Genomic DNA, 22,228 nt, shown 5'->3' with positions numbered 1-22,228 from the left:
AATGTTCTTTATTGAGTCTTAAACATAGTAACACAAATAACATGGTAAAAACACTTTTCCCATCTACACAGTGCCAGGTATTCTAATGTATTTCAAGGAGTGCTTCCACCCAAATATAGATATACCCAACAAGAAAAATTTTCTCCAACCAAAGAGGGAGAAGATGCTCATAGCAAATAGTAGCTCAGTTACTGCAAGCCTATATAACATCTTTCTCCTTTTATTTGTTTATTTTCTTATCAAGGAATAGCCTTAAATTTCCTACCTTTCAACTGTACCCTATAAAAACGCACAAGTTAAACAAGATGATATATGGAATCCTGAAAATGTTTCCTGTAATGAGGTGTTGGGGATTAGGCTGTCATGGAATAAGAACTGTGAATGAATGATGCCATCTTCTTAATTTGGTGCTGAAATATAAATAAACCACATTTAATGTTTCTTCCCTATGAATCCAAAACACAAGAAAAGTATCCATAAAGTCGCCGCTAATGGTGCAGGGGTCTTCACAGTTTCACAAAGCATCCTAAACTTTTTATGTCTATTTATTGTACCTGATCTCTTTAAAAAGAGTACCAAACTTTTAAAGTCACCAGAATTGTATGTTTTTTTAAGAAAACAATAATACTGAGCTACTCCTTCAATAGGATGTTTCTTCTGCTTTAAAATATGGACTTCAACAGTCTTTAATTATGCCACTACCAGATATTTCATTCTGAAGGGAGGAAAGTAAAAAGAAACTGGAAAATATGTGATGATTATAATTATCTCTATCAAGCTTTTAAATGAAATACTGTGAATTACTGCTGCCTGTTTTACTTACTAATTCTTTTAAGATTTAGTAGGCTTTGAAATGCCAGGTACCATTTTATTCCAGGAAGAAATTAATTAACTAGATTGGAATTTGTCCAGCACCCCAAGGGCTTTATACCTCTACACTTGCAAAAAAAAAAAAAAAAAAAAAACAACTGTGATGGGATTTTTATTGACCACATGTGCTTAAAAGCTTAGTTTATCTGAAAAACGCACTTCCAACATCACAATGTCACATGAAAATATGCTGAACAATGTTGATCTGGAGGGAAGAGTGCCACCTACTGACTACATAGTGCTACCACTTCCTGCAGGCTCTTTAAATCATTTCAAACCCATTACTTGTTCCTTCTTAGCGTGGGACAGCACAGCAGAATAAAACCCTATATTCTGTTTCAATTTTATGAGCATGTCTATGTGTGTGTAAAAGATACTAGATTCTGTAAATCCTACAACGTGCATTTCAGAAACAGTATAATAAAATTGGTTCTTGTAGGTTATCCGGGCTGTGTGACCGTGGTCTTGGTATTTTCTTTCCTGACGTTTTGCCAGCAGCTGTGGCAGGCATCTTCAGAGGAGTAACACTGAGGGACTTGCTAAATGTAGATATTATTGAATCGTGTAAACACTGCAGTTGCCAACTCTGTGAAAGTAAGCTTTCCTCTACAAAACATTTCACTCTGGTCAATCCTTGAAACTTCATTTCAACTGCTAAGAGGGAACATCAGTTAGATCTACTGTCCAGACAACAACGTGAAACAAAGAATGAACGCATCACATCCTGACTCCCTCTTGGGTGCTGCGTCTGGCCACACTCCCACATTGCATACATGTATGTAGCCATGTATGCACATTGCATACATGGCTACATTTGTGAATGTTATCCTTCGTGGGATCTGATATGCATGCAGCACTTTGAAATTGATTACTAGAGATGTGCAATATAGAAAAATATGCTTGAAAGACTGATGAAGAATTCAAAGAATTTGAAACGGCTGTATCTTCCATGAAGCAAATCCTCCTTGAACAGTCAATATTTACTAGAACTGTTTACTTACCTGTATGAAACCTATACAGAAGACTGATGTACATACAGTGAGAGACATTGCACTTCTGCATTGATATTCTTCTTGTCCACTACCATCCATGAGATGGGATGTATAGTTGGTGTATAAGATTTTTGTTGAGTCCATTTGTGTAATTGTTTATGCGTATTTGTCTAGACACAGTAGCTTATAAATATATTTTGCACTTAAAAGTATTTTTCGCCCCTGTACTAATTTCCTTATCTCCTGATACCAGTACAGTGGTGTCTATTTTCTCCCCCACTACTTGGAGGTTGGCAACCCTATTGTGAAAACATATACCTTGAAAAAAAATATTTTTAAGTTACTACTGGACTTGAATGTTCTTCCAGCTCAAGTGGCTTTTCCTGCAACAGAAGAACTGCTTCTGTTTGAGGAAGGCTTCTTAGGGTAGAAGAATCTCCTCCAGACTATGTATGTCAATACCAAAAAAAATAAGTTATGGCGTTCTTGAATAACATCATTTCTGCTCTCTCTTCACCACCCTACCCCATAAACACAATTAGATTTTTTTTTTTGGTCTAAAGATTTGCTTATGTGATTTGCTTATCTGAGGTCTGGTACTCTAATCAAAACAGCATATAATACCTCAATAAATAGAATTGTTTTTGAGACATCTTTGAGGCTCCACCTCTCTGGTTTCATAACATATCCAAACCACTCATACACACTGAGTGTAGCTAGCATTTAAACAAAAATGAGATAGCACTGCTGTGAGTAAACACCATTTAAAATTATTCCCAAATGCATACACAATGTTCTTGGGGCGAGGGTGACAATGATTTGTACTGCACAGAATCTTTGCATTGAATAAGAACGGCTTAAAGGAACCAAGTTTCTATAATTTCCTTACTTTGAAAAAAGGAAATACTTTACTCTGTTCCAGCCTATCACATTATTATGCTATGATCCTCCAAACAGTTCAAGTAATCATACATTGTGGAAGGGCTGTAGCTCAGTGGTAGCGCATCTGCTTGGCATGCAGAAGGTCCCATGCTCTATCCCAGCATCTCCAGTTAAAGGGGCTAGGCAAGTAGGTGATGTGAAAGACCTCTGCCTGAGACCCTGGAGAGCCGCTGCCAGTCTGAGTAGACAATACTGACTTTGATGGACCAATGGTCTGATTCAGTATAAGGCAGCTTCATGTGTTCATGTGTACATTTTATCTTCAGAACAAGCCTGTGAGGTAGGTCAGATAGACAGAGTGTCTGGCTCAAGGTCCTCAAGTGTTTCATAGCTCAGTAGGAATTTGAACCCAGGTCTACCTACTCCTAGTCCAAAACTCTAACAATTTCAGCAGACTCTAGCATTAAATGTTCAGAGATTTTCACATACATTACTGATAATATTTTTACTTTTGTATCAATATGGGTGTGGATTTCCTTCTCAGTTCATTGAAACTGTATCCATGATAACCGTGAGATACAACAAATGATGTATTTGCATTAATATAAGATATGGCAGGTACTCTGTTTGGACGAAACAGCTGTCATTTACTCAGTAAGTTGGGCAGAGGTTACATATCCCTGTTAAATTTAGTTTCTTTATGGCCAGTTTATTCAGGCCGAAGTCCAGGATAAAGCAGAGGAAGGTGCTTTTGTTTGTTTAGCAGTTTCAAGAAAGAATGTATGCGCAGTCCCCTAGTCCTTTTCCATTTTCACTACTGCTAAAGCTACCATAAAAATAAAGACAACAATCCTATTCTAAAGCCGAGGCCAAAAAATAATGAACGGAGACTGGGAGGCATTTGGAAATGCTACCAGTGCCAATTTGGCTTCTAGTATTATAGAAACTGTTAAGGAATTACTCAAAAGTGCAGTAAAAGAAGTGATGCTTTTAGAGTGTTTATTAGCAGATTGCCTTTACTGGAAGACAAATAAACTGACATTTCTTAGTAGGCTCTTTTCTCAGGAATGTGCTCTACTTGGAACTTTACTTGGATGGTGGCAGCAGTAGTAGAAGGGGCACACCCTCCCACACCTGGCTCAAAGCCCAGTAGTTGGTCCCAGGTGAGCTGGGTCTTTTCTACACCAGGATCCTTTTTCATCACTACTGTTGTATGGTGCTCCTAGGTGGAAGCAGAATTATAGCTATGCTTCCACATGGCACAGTGTAGTATAATATTTCCACTACAATCCTCCAAAGCTCAGCCTCAAGGCAAAGGCCAAATGAGCAGTACAGTACTGAAGACAATCAGATTTGCTTTCAGAAAGCCAGCTTCCTCCAACCTTGCTCCCAATCATAAGCATATTAAACACAGGAAGGCTTTCCCTGTGTATTCTGCAAATATGTAAAGCCTTGAGGAAAGCTGCCCAAAATCCTTATTTTTGCCTTCCTCTTTGAATGTGAAAACTGTATTCTGGTTGATTTCAGGCAGCTGCACTCAACACGGTTTGCTTTTATGACATTCTTCCAGTTTCAGGCAGCCTTACAGGAACTCCTCATGGATCAACAATTTCTGGCCTGCTAGTTTACCACCGTGCACTAATCAAGCTGAAAATATCATTTTAATTGTTCCACACTTTGAAGGAAAACCCCATATTTAAGATCTCTTACATCACATTTGTACTCGGTGCTTTAATTAATCATTTATGAACTTTTCTCTCTGCAGTCTGGCTATTTGCTCTTTATTTTTTAATTGATCTGTCTGTAGCATTATTCCACTATTCACACAAAAGGAACTAAATAATGTTGACAAAATTTCCACACTTGCAGACAGTTTTCCCCTTAATTATGAGCTCATATTTCCCTCCACATTTACACTTCCACCCATTAATTAAACATTTCCTGGTCTTGTTTCTTTTCTGTAATTTCAAATTGTATAAAAATTGGTGAAGGGATTATATTGCAGGATGTTTTAAAAGGTACTACAACCAGGAAGGAGCTACAACCCCCTTTTGGATGCATACCTTAATGTGGTGAGAAGGGTGGTGTGTGTCAGCAAAGCTGCTGCAATACTGTAAGAGGTCTAGACTTTGTCAAGAGGCTGAATTCCTAGCAGAGTCACTCAAGGCGAAATGGTCACAGCTGAGATACCACACTAAGATGCATCCATTCCATTCAGGCATCAACCGCCACATCAGCAGAAGAGAACAGACAGTTCCAATGGTGATGGGGCAGAGGAATCCTTGAAGGGTAGCTAGTGGGCAGCAGTGGTAGAGGAAGCCAACACTGGTCTTTCGTAGACAACGGCAGTGCTACTACAGATAACCCTGGTTAGTACTTCACAGAAGAAGGCAATGGTAAACCATTTCTGACCAACCTTTACCTTGAAAACCTTATGATGAGACAATCCAAAATGAAAAAAGATATAGTGCTGGATTATGGTACCCCCAGGTCAGATGGCACTCAGTCAGCTACTGGGAAACAGTGGAGGACAAGTACGGGTTGCACTATTCTTAATGATGCTACTGCACTAAAGCCGAAAGGAAGTTAAGTTGTTGATGTAAATGGATGCAAAAGGAAAGTCCAAAGCTGTTTGACACATATAATAGGAACATGGAATGTGAGAAGCATGAATCAAAATAAGCTTGAAATTGTACAACGAGAATGAACACAACTTGAGTTACCGAGTTGTGCGTTGTGATCCTACCCAGGCCAGCTGCAGAGGGAAAGGAGGGGGGTTTCAGCGGGAACGAGGGTCTCCACTCTCGCTGTCTGTCTTGCGAGCTCCCGCTCGCCTCAAGAGGCTTCCTGGGTGCCGGAGATTGACGCCAGCGCGCCTGGCTTCCTGGCCCCTCCTCATGCCTATTTATGGGCGGTGGTGCCCACTCACCAGCCTGTTTGGCAGCGGGCAGCTGTGAGTCCCACCCACCCTCCCTTCATGCTATGTTTTGATTCTTTCTTTCATCACAGCTTGGGCGGTTTTCGGCATGGGGACTGATCCAGGCTGGGAAGAGGTGCCTTCCCATTTTGGGGATCCCCATAAGGGGTCTTGGGATGGTGTACATCATCGTTACCCAGCTCAGGGGCTTGTTTTGGGTGCTCCACTCCAAGTTGGCATTGGTTTCAAACAGAGATTTCCGTCCTGGTGGGGCCACCGAAACGCCACTCCGGTGTTGTTCGCCACATGCGGTTGGGGTCGGTGATCGATGTTTTCGATACATCGGATGACAGGTGGCCATCCGATCTCTTGATCCGCCCCCATGCTCCCCCATGCTCCATCTGTTGAAATCAATAAAGCTGTGGCCATTTATTTCCCAAAAGTTACAGTTGTCTGTGTGCTTATTTGCTGTTACCCTTTCCCATGGAGCCGTTTGCCTGTGGGACCACAAATGGAACATTTAAAAGTTTCAATCCCAGGAGTGAGTAAACTAAAGTGGACTGGATTAGGACATTTTCAGTCAGAAAATTATAAAATGTTTTACTCAGGAAATGACAAACACAAAAGAAACAGAGTTGCTTTAATAGTGAGGCGAGGTGTAGCACAGGCAGGCAGGAGCTATAATGCAAAGTCTGACCGAATAATATCAATCAGACTTCAGGGAAAGCCTATCAACATAACCATCATCATTCAAATTTATGCCCCAACTACAGATGCTGATGAGGAAGAAATTTCTGGTAACCAAACGGACAACTGTATACGTGGACATCACTGGATGGCCAGTATAGAAATCAAATAGATTACATAATTGGAAGCAGAAAATGGAGAAGCTCTATCCTCTCTGCTAAAACAAGAGTAGGAGCCGACTGTGGTACAGACCATGAATTGTTACTATCAAAAATTAGAATAAAGCTGAAGAAAAGCACCAGAACATTCATAGTTCCAAAATATAATCTAAGCAACATTCCTGAAGGGTTTGTTTAAACGCCACCCCATGGAGCAGAGTGGTAAGCTGCAGTACTGCAGTCAAAAGCTCTGCTCACGAGCTGAGTTCGATCCCGACAGAAGTCGGTTTCAGGTAGCTGGCTCAAGGTTGACTCAGCCTTCCATCCTTCCGAGGTCGGTAAAATGAGTACCCAACTTACTGGGGGCAAAGGGAAGATGACTGGGGAAGGCACTGGCAAACCACCCCGTATACAAAGTCTGCCTAGTAAATGTCGGAATGTGACGTCACTCCATGGGTCAGGAATGCTTGCACAGGGGACCTTTACCTTTACCTTTAAAGAACAGATTACTAAATTTAAGTGAATGTGAACTGGAATAACTATGGGTTGAAACTTGAGATATTATCAAGAAAGAAAGTGCAAGAACTATTCCTTTAGTGAAAAGAAATGAAAAGCCTCGATGGATGACTGATGAAACTCTTAAAACTGCTAAAGATAGACAAGACACAAAAGTAAACGGTGACAGAAACAAAAGTATAAATGCAACGTTCCAGAAGATAAACAAGGACTTGAGTGGACACTGTTGGAAATGCAAGGAGATAGATGGGACCTTTTTCACACATGGTGGCTATGTAAGAAGAGGAAAAAATTCTGGAGCAAAGTTCACACTGAAATGAAGTTATTGTGAAATCCCCAGAAGAACTGTTCAGATATATGACCACACCAGCAAGAGTGCTGCTTGCTACAATGTGGAAGACAGAAGACTGTCTAGATGTAGAATAATGGAAGGATAAATTAGCAGAATATGCAATGATGTCAAAGCTGACAAATCAAGTAAATAAAAGACCCAGTGAAGAGTTCAAAAAGCATTGGAAATTGTAATATTCATATGTTTTGTGAAATGTTGTATAAACAAAACTGAAAATGGTTGGATATAATTTTAGATTAGAGAAGTAAACAATAGAAATTGATGTTAAAATAACTAATGTTAAAACTAGTTGAATATTTAGCAAAGGCAAGCATTATTATGTAATTGCAAAAGTATTAACATCAGAGAGAATGAATGAGTAACCAAAAATTAAGTATCTATTATTAAGAAGCTAGAATAGTTTAAAATTAAGGGAAATTATTGCAATGCTATCAAAATTTTATATGATCACCCAGCATTTTCTTCTATTTTTTTTGTTCTATGTTTGTATTGTACGGTATTGTTTTCTAGTTTTCTATGTATTTTCTTACTTTTCTATTCATTATCCCTTTTTTGTTTTCTTATTGAAACAAAATAAAAATCTTTAAATAAGTAAGTAAGTAAATGCAGCGTTCCAGTGACTGACACGTAGAGACCTGTTCATTAACTGAACAGGACAAAATGAAGAGAAGATGAGAACAATACACTGAAGAACTATACAAAAAAATGAAAAGATGAGAGTCCTTCAAAGAAGAAATTTTTGAAGACCTACAGTTTTAGAAAATGAAGTAAAAACTGCACTGAGTCACTGGAAAAGACAATAATGCTAGGAAAAGTTGAAGGCAGCAGGAAAAGAGGAAGACCCAAGATCAGATGGACTGACGTTATAAAGGAAGCCACGGCCCTCAGTTTGTAAGACCTGAGCAAGGCTGTTAACAGTAGGATGTTTTGGAGGACAGTGATTCATAGGATTGCCATGAGTTGGAAGCAACTTGATGGCACTTAACACACACACAGAACCAGGAAATGGTGGGGCATTATCAACCACATCATGACCACTCCTCTTGCCAGGTGTATTAACAGCACTGTGCCATGGCTACAATTCTAGTCAAACCCTCTATTCAAAGCTTCTTCCCACCCCCAGGTGCCACAAACCAGTAGGAAAAAACTGGGAGAACATCACAGAAGATACTGGTCTACAATGGTTTAGCAGCAATCCCATCTGAATTCATTGTAATAACTATATGAATAAATTACAGCAATTTCAAACAAAGCAACTAGTATGGAATCAGTCTTCCTTAGAACAGAGTGGGAGGTGTTGGGCTACTGGGAGAGGAAAGGAACTAGGGGCTGAATTACACATTGGAATGATATCTTCATTTATACCCCCACTTTCTTTCCCAAGGGGGAACCAATAATATCTTCATTTACACCCCACTTTCTTTCCCAAGGGGGAAGCAAAACAGCTTACAACATCCTCTCTCCATTTTATCCTTATAACCACCCTGTCAATGTGTGACAAGCCCAAGGTGACCCAGCAAACGTCTATGGCAGAGTGGAGATTTCAACTTGGGTCTCCCAGATTCTAGACTGAAACTCTAAGGAATGAATTTTTATCATATGATCAGTATTAGTAAAAAGGAAGGTGAAGGAGCATAGAGACATGTGAATGGTTCTTGACCCAGTTGGACATAGTTGCTTTATGTAATATTTCTTTTTTAAAATAGTCATCATTCATCAGTCTTTAGAAGATCTAAAGAGCTCTGCCTTGGAAAGAGCCCATATAAAACTGGAAAAGCATCAAAACAAAACAGTCTTCACCCATTGATGGAAGACAGCAATCAAGGGAGACAGATAAATCTCCCTGGAAGGGAGTTCCAGAGTTTGGGTGTTTCCAGAGTTCATGTTCTTTGTATATAGACTGCCTTCCTCTTTGAATGTGAGGAAAGGAATTTTTTAAGTCCCCAGGAGCCTGATTCGGCTTGTAACTAAGGAGGGCGGGGTTTGGGGAGGGGAGGGACTTCAATGCCATAGAGTCCAATGGCCAAAGCAGCCATTTTCTCCAGGTGAACTGATCTCTATAGGTTGGAGATCAGTTGTAATAGCAGGAGATCTCCAGCTAGTACCTGCAGGTTGGCAACCCGAAGGAGAAGGCAGGAGTTTCTTCTCCCAGCACACTGCAGTTACAAGCCAAATCAGGCTCCTGGGGACTTAAAAAATTCCTTTCCTCACAGCTTTGGGGTGACTGCAAGGGAAGCGAGTCAGGTCCAGGGAACCCCAACCCAGTTCACCCAAAATCATGTGTGTAGTTTAGCCTTCAGAACCTCCTTCAGAAGCCTGGGTTTCACAAACTAAAGACATGAACTAGTGGGAAATTATTTTGACACATATTCTAAGCATTTCTGAATTATGGCATACAGTAGTACAATTAGCCAGCAGTAGGTAGCTTTTAAAAAGACATCACATGTGGTTTTCCATTTTCAGATTGAAAGATTCACATATAGAATAGAATAGAATAGAATAGAATAGAATAGAATAGAATAGAATAGAATAGAATAGAATAGAATAGAATAGGAATCTGTGTGATGCAGAAAATAGTCAAAAGAAACCTGACTGGTTCTTTTTTTAAAAAAATCTCTTACATCTGAGTGGTCTTGTATGTGAAGGCATCATGATCACATCCTTCCATATTTGCTATAAATTATTTTTGGAAGGACACTGTTACAATTCCCCTGTCAAAAATCTCAGTCTACATATTTAACCAGTAGCAGAAAGGCTTACCATAGATTTGTTTGGAAAATTAAGCTGTAATTTAATAAATATTAACAATTCTGACACCTGTCACTAAGAAGTATAACCAAGCGGGCCTGGCTTACTCCAAGGCAAATCTACAGAGCACAATGCATTTCCTTCTTTCAATCACTGACAGGGAAATAGTCCTTTCACAAACACCAGCTGGGATATTAGACACTTGGCAGATTAAGAAAGACTACAGTCCTAAGTGCCAAGCAGACACTTATCTCAAGTACTATGGCTAAATTTCAACTTTTGTGACATTTGTGAGTGAATAAAAATTACGTTGATTTGAACACAATCCATCTGACATTTCTGTAGCGGTCACCACATTTTGAACTTGTCTTTCAAAAATCTTTACAAACCCTGGAAGCTGAAAGCATGGCATAGAGCACAGGAAATATCATGTATTACAGTGTAGACAGTAATACATGAGCTACACTCATGCTAAAAGTATTTGTCTCGGTCCCAAATACTGAACATGGTAATTACACAGAAGGATAGAAGCAGAAAAACACAAAGTAGGCTAGAAGTATATTATTATCACTGTTAAAACAGAGCTGGCTGGAGACATTTTAGACCAAGTCTTAAATGCATTCAGGCAATATAAAGAGGTAGATGTCCCTTTCTTTTTATGACAGCAAATAGTTCATTAAAGAGATAGTTATCTATAATAATTATTTAAGAACAGGCATATTTAGGGAACCACCACAGTCGATAAAATACTTAATATGAACAAAATGTATAACTGTCATCATTACTGTTTTTGTAATGGTGCACAGTATGTACAAGGCTTTTAATTTTTGTAACATGAACAGTAGGAGCCCCGTGGCGCAGAGTGGTAAGCTGCAGTACTGCAGTCCAAGCTCTGCTCACGAGCTGAGTTCGATCCCGACGGAAGTTGTTTTCAGGTAGCCGGCTCAAGGTTGACTTAGCCTTCCATCCTTCCGATGTCGGTGAAATGAGTACCCAGCTTGCTGGGGGTAAAGGGAAGATGACTGGGGAAGGCACTGGCAAACCACCCCGGAAACAAAGTCTGCCTAGTAAACGTTGGGATGTGATGTCACCCCATGGGTCAGGAATGATCCGGTGCTTGCACAGGGGACGTTTACCTTTACTTAACATGAACAGTATGTACAAGGCTTTTAATTTTTCCTTGAGCCTACTTCTACTGGGCTTCAATCCTAAGCATAATTAACTTGGAATTAAATCACATTGAAATCAATGAGACTGATTTCCAGGCCAAATGGTTATGGTCACACAAGAAAAAAAAGAAAGTTTCATTACAAAGCTGCATGAATTCGGACAGGCTTAATCATTGATATGGAGTTCATATTTTTGTTTTTAAAAGATGAAAAATGGTGCACATGAACAGTGCACCTTTATGTAGAACTTGTTTCAGCGGAGAAACATGCTTTCAACAAGTTTTTGTTGTAAATGTGCCAGTCTTGTCTGTTAACACTATATCATAGATGAAAAGCCAACATGGGATCAAATTTTACACCACTTTTGACATGATTAGCAATCAGTGCTATGCATGATATAAAAGTCAAATCCAGATAGATCTGTCTTGGGTATGCCATTTGAATTTCAAACCTTTCCAAGCAAAACTGCTAAGCACCATATGTGGGATAATTCTGAGAATGCAATGCTTTTGTCACAAAAAATATTGTGAACTTCAAAGCACTAGAATACTATCCAACCAAATAAAAAAATACAATGGCAATTTAGTTCTGTTTCATGTGTTCAACAATTTTAGTTCTTATTTTGCTTATCAAAAACAAACACTACAAAATTATTCTAGTAAGAATGTATGCGGTACAGCTGATACAGTTTCTCAATAGAATAGATAAGTGGGGAGCTGTTTTTTAAGTCTGCAGAAACATCTGTTTGGAGTAAAGTGTGCCCCCTATCTGCAGATTTAGGTATCCACAGATAGGGGGCACACATGAGAGATGATAGATGGATAGATAGATAGATAGATAGATAGATAGATAGATAGATAGATAGATAGATAGATAGACAGACAGACAGACAGACAGACAGACAGATGGACAGAAGTGGGGCACCCTCAAGGACTTGTGGGCCTAATTTTCCTCTTCACTGCTATTTTCTGTTTACCTTTCCTTGAAAGCCTGCATAACCTCTGCCCTCTGCTTCCTTCTCTCCTTCCCTCTCACTAGCCAACCTACCTTTATGTGCCCCCCATCTTCAGGAAAAGTCTGGCCCAGTTGTGCAGGGCCACTCTGGCCCCTGGGCTGGGCCAGGTTACGTGGTGCTGGCCAGGCTGGGCCAGTTTCCATGGTAGGGAACCTGAAAGAATTTTCAGGAAGCACCTTACTTGCCCCTGCATCCCCCATTCCTCAGTATTTCTATGCTCCTGGCAGTTGTGATACCTAAATTTTCCTTCTTTCCTTCTCTCCTTCCCAGTCACCCACCAACCTAACATTTATCTGTATCCATCTTCAACTATATTTATTAGTTATTTGCATCATTTATACCCTACCTTTCTCCACAATGGGAACCCACAGCAGCGTACATCATTCTCTCCTCCTTTTTATTCTCACAACAATCCTGTGAGGTATGTTAGGCTGAGAGTATATGACTGGCCCAAAGTCACCAAGTGAGCTTCCATGGCACAGTGGGGATATGAACCCGAGTCTTCCAGAACGTAATCTGAAGTGCTGATCACTAAATAACACTGGCATTTGTGGGGTGGCTGCTGATAAACAGTGGCAAGTGTGCAGTCCTGGGTGAGTCATACAAGTTGTGGGGTGGCTGCTGATAAACAGTGGCAAGTGTGCAGTCCTGGGTGAGTCATGCAAGTTGCATAATATCAAGTCACCCAGTGTTGCTGGTAGTCCTGGCCCCGATCCATCCTCCCTCATGGTCCAAAATAGCCCTGCTTTTTACTGAAAGAAACCAAGGCTTGAAGGATGGCTATACTTATGTGGTTGCCAGCAACCCCCATAATGGCCATGATTGACTATTGCTGGCATTCTCTGACAGACCATCAATTTACAAAGGGGACTGGCAAATATGAAAAGGGGGGTGGACTTGGCTCTGTCTGTCATAACATTTAATGGGTAAAATTTCCTGATGTTTGCAGAATTGATATTCTTAGGCTATTACTTTAATATTTAGTTTTGTAGCACTTTGTTGCAGAGTATATACTACTTTCAGATCAGTCACTTTACTTTTGGTGAAAACACTCGTTGACAAATGCATAAAGACAAAATACTTGAATTAGAAGATACTGCAGTTCATTTGGGTGCAGCCTGACTGTTACAAGATTTCAGAATCACCTTTTGTTTCCAAATAGTTTCATGAAGTAGTGAGCCAAGTTACTAGAGGCTGCCAAGTACTAGCTTTGTCTCTGGCTGATGTATAATGGACACCTGTGGTCTTGAAGTAGCTGGAAAATTTCTACAGTAATGCTCATCTCTAGCAATTTTTGGCCAATTCCATTTACATTTTTGGCTGACAGTTTCAATGGTGAAAAAATACAATTGGGAAATACATCTGTTGCTCTTAACAATCCTTTGAGGATTTTTAATTATAGCTTTTAGGCAAGCTATTTCAAAGAGAATTACATCATTGTACAGATTTCACTAGCAGCATTTATCTTTGAATTCTCAGAAGGAATTCTAACTGGAAACAACAGAGAATTTACTTAGTCAACTGCAGGCGGACATTGATTTTTCTCTTAATACATCACTGCTGGGAGTATTATACAATCCTCAAGTAAAAAATAGGACTTTCAGTTGCTAATTAAAATGTAGCATAAATGTCTACACAAATGGAATTTCTCACTTTAATGAACAGCTCAGTTATTTTCTTTTATTTCTAAAAAACACAAACACATATGCATGAAGTCATGACACTGCCTGGCACTGGATGCCTTGGACTTTGGCCCATCTAAATCACATTTACTCAGACTGGCAGTGATTCTCCAGGATCCCTGGCAGAGGCCTTTCACATCACCTACTACCTGACCCTTAACTGGAGATGATAGGGATTGAACCTGAGACCTTCTGTATGCCAAGCAGATGCTCTACCACTGAAGATCAAACTGTATTTTATTTTTCGGTTCTTGGAGGTTATCCAGGCTGTGTGACCGTGGTCTTGGTATTTTCTTTCCTGACGTTTCACCAGCAGCTGTGGCAGGCATCTTCAGAGGAGTAACACTGAAGGACAGTCCTTCAGTGTTACTCCTCTGAAGATGCCTGCCACAGTTGCTGGCGAAACATCCGGAAAGAAAATACCAAGACCACGGTCACACAGCCCGGATAACCTACAAGAACCAATGAACTCTGACTGTGAAAGCCTTCGACTGTATTTTATTTTATTTATGAAAACATTGATATCCCACCTTTCCTCATGGTCCAAGGTGGCCTACAATAATAGAATCTTAGAATCATAGAGTTGGAAGGAACGACATGAGTCATCTAGTCCAACCCCCTGCAAAATGCCGGAAATTCACAACTACCTCCCCCACGCACACCTCCAGTGACCCCCTACTCCATGCCCAGAAGATGGCCAAGATGCCCTCCCTCTCATGGTCTGCCTAAGGTCATAGAATCAGCATTGCTGACAGAACTCTTTCAGTTTAAAACCAAAAATAAAATAACAAACCCCAAATATCCCCCCTCTCCTCTTAAAAGACAACTGCCAATTCAGACTCCCTCAAAAACCCTGGCAAACAGGCAGGGCTTGCAGCACCTCCTGAAGATCTCCAAGGAGCCCCCCCCCCTTCCACCTCTTCAGGGAGCCCATTCTACAGAGCCATGATGGAAAAGGCCCAAACTCTGGTCTATGCCAGACAGGCTATCCTAAGTGGCAGTATAGCAAACAGATGGCTGCCATAGTTGGCACACGGGGACATATGGTAGGAAATGGTCCTTCAAACACACAAGAGGGTTTTTTAGTTGGGGCCACACACCCCAAAATCCAATGAAACAGAAATATCTAACTAAATGTTATAAAGTACTTCAAAGCCAAGGTTGCAGAGTGGAAACAGCATCCCACTTAGCTTAAGGTTGGGTTCCCTGTGTAAGAGTTAGGGCTTCTCTTGCAAGTCTTTTAGGAACAACAGTACAGAAAAGGAGAGTGATATTTTAGATATACAATATATTATACTGGTTTAAACAAAATGGTAATTTCTGTGCTGCACTATTTCAAAAAGATTTGTAACAAGATAAAACCATTTATACCTTTTCCTCTTCTGGTTCAAAAGATTTTAGAACCACTTTAAACGATAATTGCAAAAATTAGACCTAGCTGCTGATGAATATATTATAAAGGGTTCTTTGAGTGATCCTGAATTATTGATCCTGGATTTATTGAAAGACAGGTCATGAAACAAATAAAAGATGTGAGAAAAATATGAATATCACAGAAGCAGGTTCTACTACTAAATAAACCATATTTTAAACTGCTGAGTACCTTATCTGCTTGAGATCAGAAATGCCTGCCTGTAAAACATCTGTGCACAGTGTTTTGTTCTGTTTGTAAATATCAATTGTTGGGACCCAATCATGGTTCCTGCCTTCCTTACATAATAATGGGCCTTGTTCTAAGCCATTTCAAGTGCAGTTTAACCATCCACATTTCTTGGAAACAGATGTGTGGAAAAGTTATGAATAACCAATTAGGTTCTACCTAAAGTAGGAAGCTTAAGGAGTCTACCACATTGTTTAGAATGTTTTATCTCTATCTATGTCTGAGGAAAAACCTGGGTATATTTGCATTCTGGCAACTCAATCTCAGCATAAGTCTGTGATGTATTATGGAATTCTGATGCAATCAGAGCACTTGGCATTCATCCAGTCACAACAATGCTCTCTGAGACAATTTGTTATATTGGGTTAATCCACAAAGTTTAATAGTATTGATTGCTTGAACCTTAGAGCTATAAGTATCTATTCTGTACCACATCCTGTAAGTGTATAAATCACAGCACACCACATAAAACAGTGTAATCCTATAAGACACAAAGATACACACGTAGCCACTTGCCTTTGTTATCTGAAAGGTTTGTCTGCTTCCCTCACGTCTCCATGAATTTCCTATCAGTGAATGGCAGAGCACTCAGACAGGCTGGAGGACAGGTTGCTCTGAGCAACAATTTTCTATTCCATCCATTAATTATATTTTTATAGTGCCCTAACTTCAGGGAGCTCAGGATGGCAAACACGGGTTTTCCATCCTCGTTTTATGCTGAGTTGCACAAGGGCCTAATTTGGAATGGGACTGTGAAACAAAGGTAGGGGGTTAAAGCCCTACCGCTCCATACTGTTTTCCTGATCTGACATGGAACTCACCAGCATCTTGTCTGTTTCAGCCCCATTGGATCTGGAGTCTCGGGTTTAAATATCCTTAGGCCAAGAGGTTCCCTGAATAATACTGGGCCAGTCACTCTCATCCTAACTATGGTTCCCCTAAGCACCGTTTCCGATGGCACTTACCTAGGGTTGTCAGATGGGTGGTTTCAGCGGACCATTGCCCACCAATCCACCTGGGTGCTCCAGAGTGGCAATTGCATGTGCACGCGGCAGTGCGCGATTGCCTCACTTCCCCACTCATGTCACCTGAGGACTTGTTCAGGCTTTATAAAATGGATATTAACAGATCACTAGATTATTATAACACTATATCTGTTATTTCCTCTGAATTCCCAGCATTCATTATTTTAGAAAAGGAAGTCTCTACACTTAGATATCTCTGCATCAAAAAGGGCTAGAGCCTATTTTTCATAAAAGCTAGAAATTCACAGGATCTAAGGATCATTATGCCCTGACTTGGATGGCCCAGGCTAGCCTGATCTCGTCAGATCTCAGAAGCTAAGCAGGGTCAGCCCTGGTTACCGTAGTATTTGGATGGGAGACCACCAAGGAATATCAGGGTTGCTGTGCAGAGGAAGGCACTGGCAAACCACCTCTGTAGGTCTCTTGCCATGAAAACCCCCAAAAGGGGTCACCATAAATCGGCTGCGACTTGATGGCACTTTACACACAAGGATCATTATAATAGCCCTCTGATGACAAAGGGAGATGGTTGTTGGGTGGGGGCTGAGGCAAGGAAAATAGTGCTAATGAGTGTCGACCCTGAAATGCACATTTTCCAGTCCACAAGGCATTCACACACTCTTTGAGTGTGATTTCTCAAAAAAAATGTTACACCAAGCCAGGTTTAGAAATGTCACAGCTAAGTGTGGAAAGCAAAACAACAACAAAATACCACTGTGGTTTTGATGCAAAATAGAGCAAAAACTTTGTATGGAAGCAACCATAGTCAACCAATGCTACTTTCACTAGATAGTTTTATTCTTGATTGTATTTAGAAGGTGTTAATATTAGATTATGTTTATTTACTTCATTTATATCCAGCCTTTCTCTCAAACCGGGACACAAAGAGGCTTGTTTTCTGCTTCTCCATTTTATCCTCAAAACAATCGTGTGAGAAAGGTTTCAGTGTCAGAGGCAGGGTGGTGTCTGTTTATTATACTGCCTTGTGATGAACTGATGGGAATTTGATTTGTTCTTTTAAAATCGGTTTCCAAGAAAAGATGAGGAATGAAAAAAGAAGGATATCATCTAATAATGTAAAACAATCTTAGTCAGAAATATCTGTTGTTGCCTACCAAATAAATAATGGTAACAGTGTTTTAACCTTTGCCTTTCAGCTGTGGCTACAGAGACTCCAGGCATCAGTGTTTACAATGTGTAGATGCATCTACTGGATGGATAACATCCTGCACAGCTGACTGACCTGAAGCGTGTGTGCATCATGTCGGGAACCCAGGTACTTGGCACCAGTGTCTGTCATGAAGTCAGCATCACAAATGGATGACATGTTCATGCTCTGGGGCTGTTTCCTATTTCTACAGACCTGTGGGAAAAAGCTGGCATGATTAGGTGCATGAGGTCAGAATTATGCGAGGACCTGGGAGTTTAGGTGTTCAAGCAGCAGCTTTCATTTCTGTTGCTTAATGAACAGAAAGCTACAACACACAGTGTATGATTCAAGGAAGAGAATCATGACATTGACACATTTGGGGTAACTGATGCAGGCATGCTTATCTGGGAACAGCTGAGTTCTGGAAGCACAGACTGGTAATTTGCAGAGTGTAGAGAAAGACCACTGTGACTTCCCCTAGAATGTTTTCCTACTTCACATACAACAGTAACAAAACCCAAAGATGCTATTACCACACAAAGGAAAACATTCAGTAAATGTTACTGACTCATTCTGAAGCATCCTTCTCACTTTTTCAAAGATTTCTAGAAGAGAGAATGGGGTGACAGTACATTCCTATGCCTCATGGCACACCTGTGATGTCAAGGTGATCTGAACATTCTTTCCCTAATGCAGGCATGGCAAACACAATTATTATAAAGCTGGTAGTGGCCAAAAATATATACAGTCTCAGTTAAAACAAAATGTATACTAGATAGTGGGGTGTTGCAAGTATGTTTGTGTGTATGTTAACTGGTTGTATTTTGTAATTATTTTTTCTTGTAATGGAGAACAGGAATGCAATTGAACAACTATTTGCATCTAAAGCATATATCTATTAGCAAAGGTTTAGGCTATCTGAAAATTGGAGCCGCAGCGAATTATAGGCCAGCTTCTGCTAAGATTTAACACTTACAACTTCCAGATAACCTTGCAGAAAGCTAGAAAGGAACCTTCTGAACCAGCAACTGTAATACAACAATATACAGACAGCATTCGGTAGGAAGGGTTAGTAGGATTCTACCAGTGGAAAGTATCTTGGTCTGCTGCTCTGTGCAGTTAAGTAGCTGGTAAATTGTTAAATATGAAAAGGGAGAAAAACAGGTAGTGCAATGCATAATACATTAGACAAGCCAAACCAACATGCAACTAAATAGTAAACACCAATAAAATAGTAGTAAGGCAACATGGATCTTTATCCTACCTTTTCTCCAGCGGTCACAAGGCAGGCTTGGCTTAAAGACTTTCAACATGAAGTTAGAATAACACAGGGAAAATAATGTCACGTTCCCAGAAAGAATAGTTAAAAAAAAAGTTTTCCAACCTGCTGTTTTAACTGGTGGACTAATCTGTCTTTTTCTCTTTTCAAAGCCATCACTTCTTCTTGAGTTTTCTTTTTCTTTGAAGCCGACAGTTCGAGCAAGGCAATATTTGCGTCTTTTTCGCTGATGGCAGCAAGTAATGCTTCCTGCCTGATAAGATAAAAATAAAATTAATCAAAACTCCTGAAGAACATTCTTTTTCCTTTATAATTGAATGTTTGAATAATTCAGAAGCAAAATGGGTACATTTTATCAGACATCATGGAAACTTGACATATCTTAGTCTGTGTATAATGTGTCCAAAAGTTTTTTCAAGGCCGAGTTACATGACTGTTGCCATATACTTCTAATTTTTGAAATTAATGGCTAGTGCACATCAGGCATTCAACACAAAAATGTTAAGGCAAGAATTAGATATCACTGGATTTCTACAGAAATACCATGGGAATTAGCTCATCTGTGAGATACAATCTCTTGGATGGATGCCTGTCTGAAGGGCAGAATGCCAGCTAAGTCAACACTAATGTCTCATGATCAATTTATAAGCCACTCTGACCCAGGGAACAGCCTGAATTGCACTGTGGAAAAGGGCAAAAGTAGACACAACCCGGAAAATCCATGAATAGGATTTCCTGAAGTTTTTTTTAAAGGCTAAGTCATGATGATGGTGATGGTGATGATGATGATGATGATGAAGAAGAAGAAGAAGAAATACTGACTTTCTCTACCACTTAAAGAAAAATCAAACTGTCTTACAATCACCTTCCCCTCCCCACAACAAACACTTTGTGAGGTAGGTGGGGCTGAGAGAGTTCAGAGAGAATGGTGACTAGCCCAAAGTCACCCAGATTAGCGTCTGCCGCTCATGTGGAGGAATGGGGAATCAAAGACGGTTCTCCAGATTAGAGTCCACCGCTCCAAATCACTGCTCTTAACCACTACACCATGCTGGCTCTCTGATTTAGATCAGAACTGTGGCACTTGGGTGGGGAGCTAAAATTCCTCCCCCGTGCAATTATCCTGAAGCAACTCCACATAGGCAGTTTCTATACAGGTGATCTGCCGTGGGTTCAGTGCTATTGGGAAGCAGATTTCTGGGCATCACCTAGGTTTCCTTGACTCTTCTGCAGCCTTTCCCAAATCTGCTGTGATGTTTTGGGAAAGACCACAGCAAAGCCAGGCTGTTTGATTTGTCGTGGAGAAAGACTAGATTTTCCTGGCCCAGTCCATATTACCTATCCCGTCCACACAGCAGCCATCCCCTGCATGCCACCAGGGGACTTTTTGAGGGGTTTTTTTTTTGGGGGGGGGGAGCATATCAATATAATGGTATATTTGTATGTCCATTACTGGTTAAAAAAAAACTTGGAAAAAGCTCCTCCCTGTACCATGGGAAGGGATGGCCTCCATGGGGACCCAGAATACCCTAATCAAACTCTCTTGAGTCACAAGATTCAGGAAATCAAGCTACTGAAGCTATATTGCACAAATATTTAGTGTGGTTAGAACAGTCTCATGATCACCTCTACCCCCCCCATCTCAGAAAAGTAGGAGATGATCCAAGATGGTTCAAGCTGGCACATACCACAAATCAACACTGTACAGATCATATCACAAATCGACAGCATGCAAAACTCAACAAGAAATGTACACAACAATGTGCTTTTTTAAAATTGAAAAATCCTCAGTCAGAATTCTTTGCATTAGTGGTTTCAGTAGGGCTAAGAATACAGTACAACTGGAAAAAATAATAATCTGTACAGGTCTTCAAGGTGGCCAATACAAGAATGGTAAAATAAAAGATTCACAGATGAAAGCATGCAATAATTTGCAGAAAGCTTCATGACCACTGATTTCTTGTAATTCCAGAAGCATAGCTATGTTGACATTATGTTTAAAGATAACAAAGAGTCCTTCAACACCTTAAAGAGTAAGAAATATATTACAAAACATGCTTTTGTGAACCAGTGCTATGTATGAAGCTGTATTAGAATGAGATGTACTTCTAATTGTTTCCTTTCATTTCTTCATACCCCATGCCAGCAATAGCTTAAGTAGAGCCATCATTTAAAGGAATATTTTGCTTTTATTAACCATTAGGAAACAGAAGTATCCTTCCCTCAAAGGTACATGTTAAATGCCACCCCCAATGTCTCAATACCTTTCTGATCAAAAAGCATATTAAAGCTTCTCTCCTTAAGGCCATCAGAACAGAAGGGTCTATTTAGCACAACTTTTTTCTATGGCTTCATAAAGATACAGTGCTACCCAAAGTCAGGGATTCACATAACATGTTAAACTGATACTATAGTGGACGATACAAAGGCACAATACATGAAAAAGTCTTTCTTGTGTAACTGAACACAGAGGTGCAATTAGCATGGATGAACTAGTTCAGGCTCTTTAAAATTCAACTGGTAAGATTTTAAAAAGATCACATTTCCCACTTTATCACATTACTTTTAATTCTTACACATCTCTACGCTTCCTGGTATTGATAGTGATCATAGAGGATAAGCCAGATTCTCTAACAGTAGCTGTCATTGTGACATTTCTCACATATTTGGAAGTAAGTTGAAACTGTCATGTGTTCAGCTATTTTTATCCTATTTTATAGATCTACTGTTCAAATGTCTAATATTTATGCCACATTAATTTATGCAATTATATTTATCCAATAATAAGGTATGTATAATTTTAATAGATTTACAATTTTAATATAAAGTGTTTTAATATAACAGAACCCCACATTGGCGGTATGTATAGGCAGAGTATGCTAGATTGTGTGTGTTTGTATTATATATATGTGTGTGCGTGTGTGAAAATATGAAGCTGCTTCATATGTCAAGCCATTGATACATACAGCTCATTATTGTCTACTCTGATTGGCAGTGGTTCTCAGATAAAGAAAAGGGTTTCTCAGCACCCGCCATCTAAGAACCTGAGATGTCAAGGACTGAACCTGAGGACCTCTGCATGCAAAGGATATGAACTGAGCCATACCCCCTCCCTCAGCTGATGAA

At 40.0% G+C, this 22,228-nt stretch overlaps 1 protein-coding gene across 10 annotated transcripts in view; it reads right to left on the bottom strand.

Annotated features, from left to right (window-relative positions):
• The window catches only part of ERC2 (ELKS/RAB6-interacting/CAST family member 2), a 677,274-nt gene that overhangs the window by 184,162 nt on the left and 470,884 nt on the right, over window positions 1-22,228 (bottom strand). For 6 of the 10 annotated variants that reach the window (XM_056860395.1, XM_056860344.1, XM_056860332.1 and 3 more), the window contains 3 exons: window positions 19,208-19,355; window positions 19,088-19,126; window positions 17,917-18,036 (listed from right to left, as the gene is read on the bottom strand). In XM_056860395.1, coding sequence (XP_056716373.1) covers window positions 17,917-18,036; window positions 19,088-19,126; window positions 19,208-19,355 — 307 coding nt within the window. The remainder of the gene's footprint in view (window positions 1-17,916; window positions 18,037-19,087; window positions 19,127-19,207; window positions 19,356-22,228) is intronic. The other 4 variants (XM_056860387.1, XM_056860418.1, XM_056860403.1 and 1 more) reach the window with 2 other exon arrangements.

The sequence above is a fragment of the Euleptes europaea genome, chromosome 1 (genome assembly GCF_029931775.1).
Source record: "Euleptes europaea isolate rEulEur1 chromosome 1, rEulEur1.hap1, whole genome shotgun sequence".
In the NCBI taxonomy this organism is placed as follows: domain Eukaryota; kingdom Metazoa; phylum Chordata; class Lepidosauria; order Squamata; family Sphaerodactylidae; genus Euleptes; species Euleptes europaea.
This window is presented reverse-complemented; position numbering and strand designations above follow the sequence as displayed.